The sequence below is a fragment of the Mandrillus leucophaeus genome, unplaced genomic scaffold, assembly GCF_000951045.1.
Source record: "Mandrillus leucophaeus isolate KB7577 unplaced genomic scaffold, Mleu.le_1.0 Scaffold43, whole genome shotgun sequence".
Classification (NCBI taxonomy): domain Eukaryota; kingdom Metazoa; phylum Chordata; class Mammalia; order Primates; family Cercopithecidae; genus Mandrillus; species Mandrillus leucophaeus.
This window is the reverse complement of record NW_012104587.1, coordinates 4,003,126-4,004,610: the sequence shown is the minus strand read 5'-3', so window position 1 is coordinate 4,004,610 and position 1,485 is coordinate 4,003,126. Positions and strand designations below refer to the sequence as shown.

General features: G+C 53.4%; 2 protein-coding genes across 2 annotated transcripts in view; both read right to left on the bottom strand.

Moving 5' to 3' along the window:
- The window catches only part of SAC3D1 (SAC3 domain containing 1), a 3,847-nt gene extending 3,683 nt beyond the window's left edge, over positions 1-164 (bottom strand). Inside the window, exon 1 of the mRNA XM_011993595.1 lies at positions 68-164. Within this exon, the coding sequence (XP_011848985.1) occupies positions 68-164 (97 nt within the window). The remainder of the gene's footprint in view (positions 1-67) is intronic.
- A 437-nt stretch (positions 165-601) lies between these two features.
- SNX15 (sorting nexin 15) overlaps positions 602-1,485 on the bottom strand; it is a 19,781-nt gene continuing 18,897 nt past the window's right edge. Inside the window, exon 6 of the mRNA XM_011993594.1 lies at positions 602-1,485. This exon is cut by the window's right edge and continues 1 nt beyond it. Coding sequence (XP_011848984.1) covers positions 1,387-1,485 — 99 coding nt within the window. The 3' untranslated portion in view covers positions 602-1,386.

Below are 1,485 nucleotides of genomic sequence, written 5' to 3'. Positions count from 1 at the left end.
TGGGCCCGCCTGCCCGCCATGATCCCCGGCCTCCGGGCCTCCCATCGGGCCGCCTCTGTCCTCTCACCCGGGTCCTGTGGAGTTGGCCTCCCGAGATGCACTGCGTTGTAGTCCAGCGACGCCTCTGCGGCTCCGCGCGCTCTGGGGCGGCTAACGGCCCCCATCGAGCGCCAGGTTCAGCTTTGCGCGCTCCCCTTAGTGTTTTTAACGGGTAGCCTGGGCCGCTCCCATGATACACCGGTGTAGTCCCTGCCGCCACCAACCGCTTTGTGGCGAGGAGGGGCAGGGCGGGACTGAGGCCACGCCTTCCAGCCCGCTGAGCAATCAGGATTTGACTTTGGGGCCTCGGAGACAGGTACTCCTGCTTTGGGTTCCTCTCCTTCGTCCCTTCCACCCAATAGACCGGCTTCATCGTCTTGTCATTCTCTATTTCCCTGGAGACTGTGCTATTTTCTAGCTCAGGGCTCAGCAAATGTTTCCTGCAAAGGGCCAGGTTGTAAATGTTTTGGGATTTGCAGGCGGCAAAGACTCAACTCTGCAACTGTTCAACAGCCGGTGTAGCGCGAACGCAGCCATCACAATACTGAATGAATTAGCCTGGTTGTGTTCCAACAAATTTTATTTATAGACTCTTAAATTTCATATAATTTTCACCTGTTACATATAAATTTCATCTGTCTTTCTGTCACAGAATATTATTTTGATTTTTTTAATCATTAAAAAAATGTAAAAACCACTAGCTCACAGGCCTTACATTAAAAAGGGGGTGGGCCAGATTTGGCTGCAGGTGGGAGTTTGCAAACCCCACTTCTAGAGGGGTAAACTAATGGTTTAATGACCACAGCTGCTGCTCACACATCAAGACAGACAGGCAGGGGCCGGGCATAGTGACTCATGCCTGTAATCTCAGCACTTTGGGAGGCTGAGGCGGGTGGATCACTTGAGGTCAGGAGTTTGAGACCAGCCTGGCCAACATGGTGTAACCCCGTCCCTGCTAAAAATACAAAATATTAGCTGGATATGGTGGCATGTGCCTGTAATCCCAGCTACTAGGGAGACTGAGACAGGAGAATCGTTTGAACCTGGGAGGCGGAGGTTGCAGTGAGCCGCGATCACACCACTGCACTCCAGCCTGGGCGACTGAGTGAGACTCCATCTCAAGAAAAACACAAAAAGACAGGCAGGGTCAGAAGTGTGAGTCCTTGATTCCAAGGTGGCAAGTGTAATCAGGGAACTGAGAATTCATTATTTTTCTCTTGCTTGGTCCAGTTACCTACAGAAATGGCCCCTGCGATTACAAGACCAGGAGGTGGGTCTAGGCCCTGGGGAGAGGAGAAGGGGCTGGCAGTGCAGGAGCGAGAGTCCCAGGGAAAGGCCCACTCCCTGTTAGGGTGGGAGTTGAGACAGGTGCAGGCGCAGGATCTCCTCTGCCCGCTTCAGGTACTCAGCTGCCTTCTTCTTCACACCTTCCTGGCGGGCAGGCAA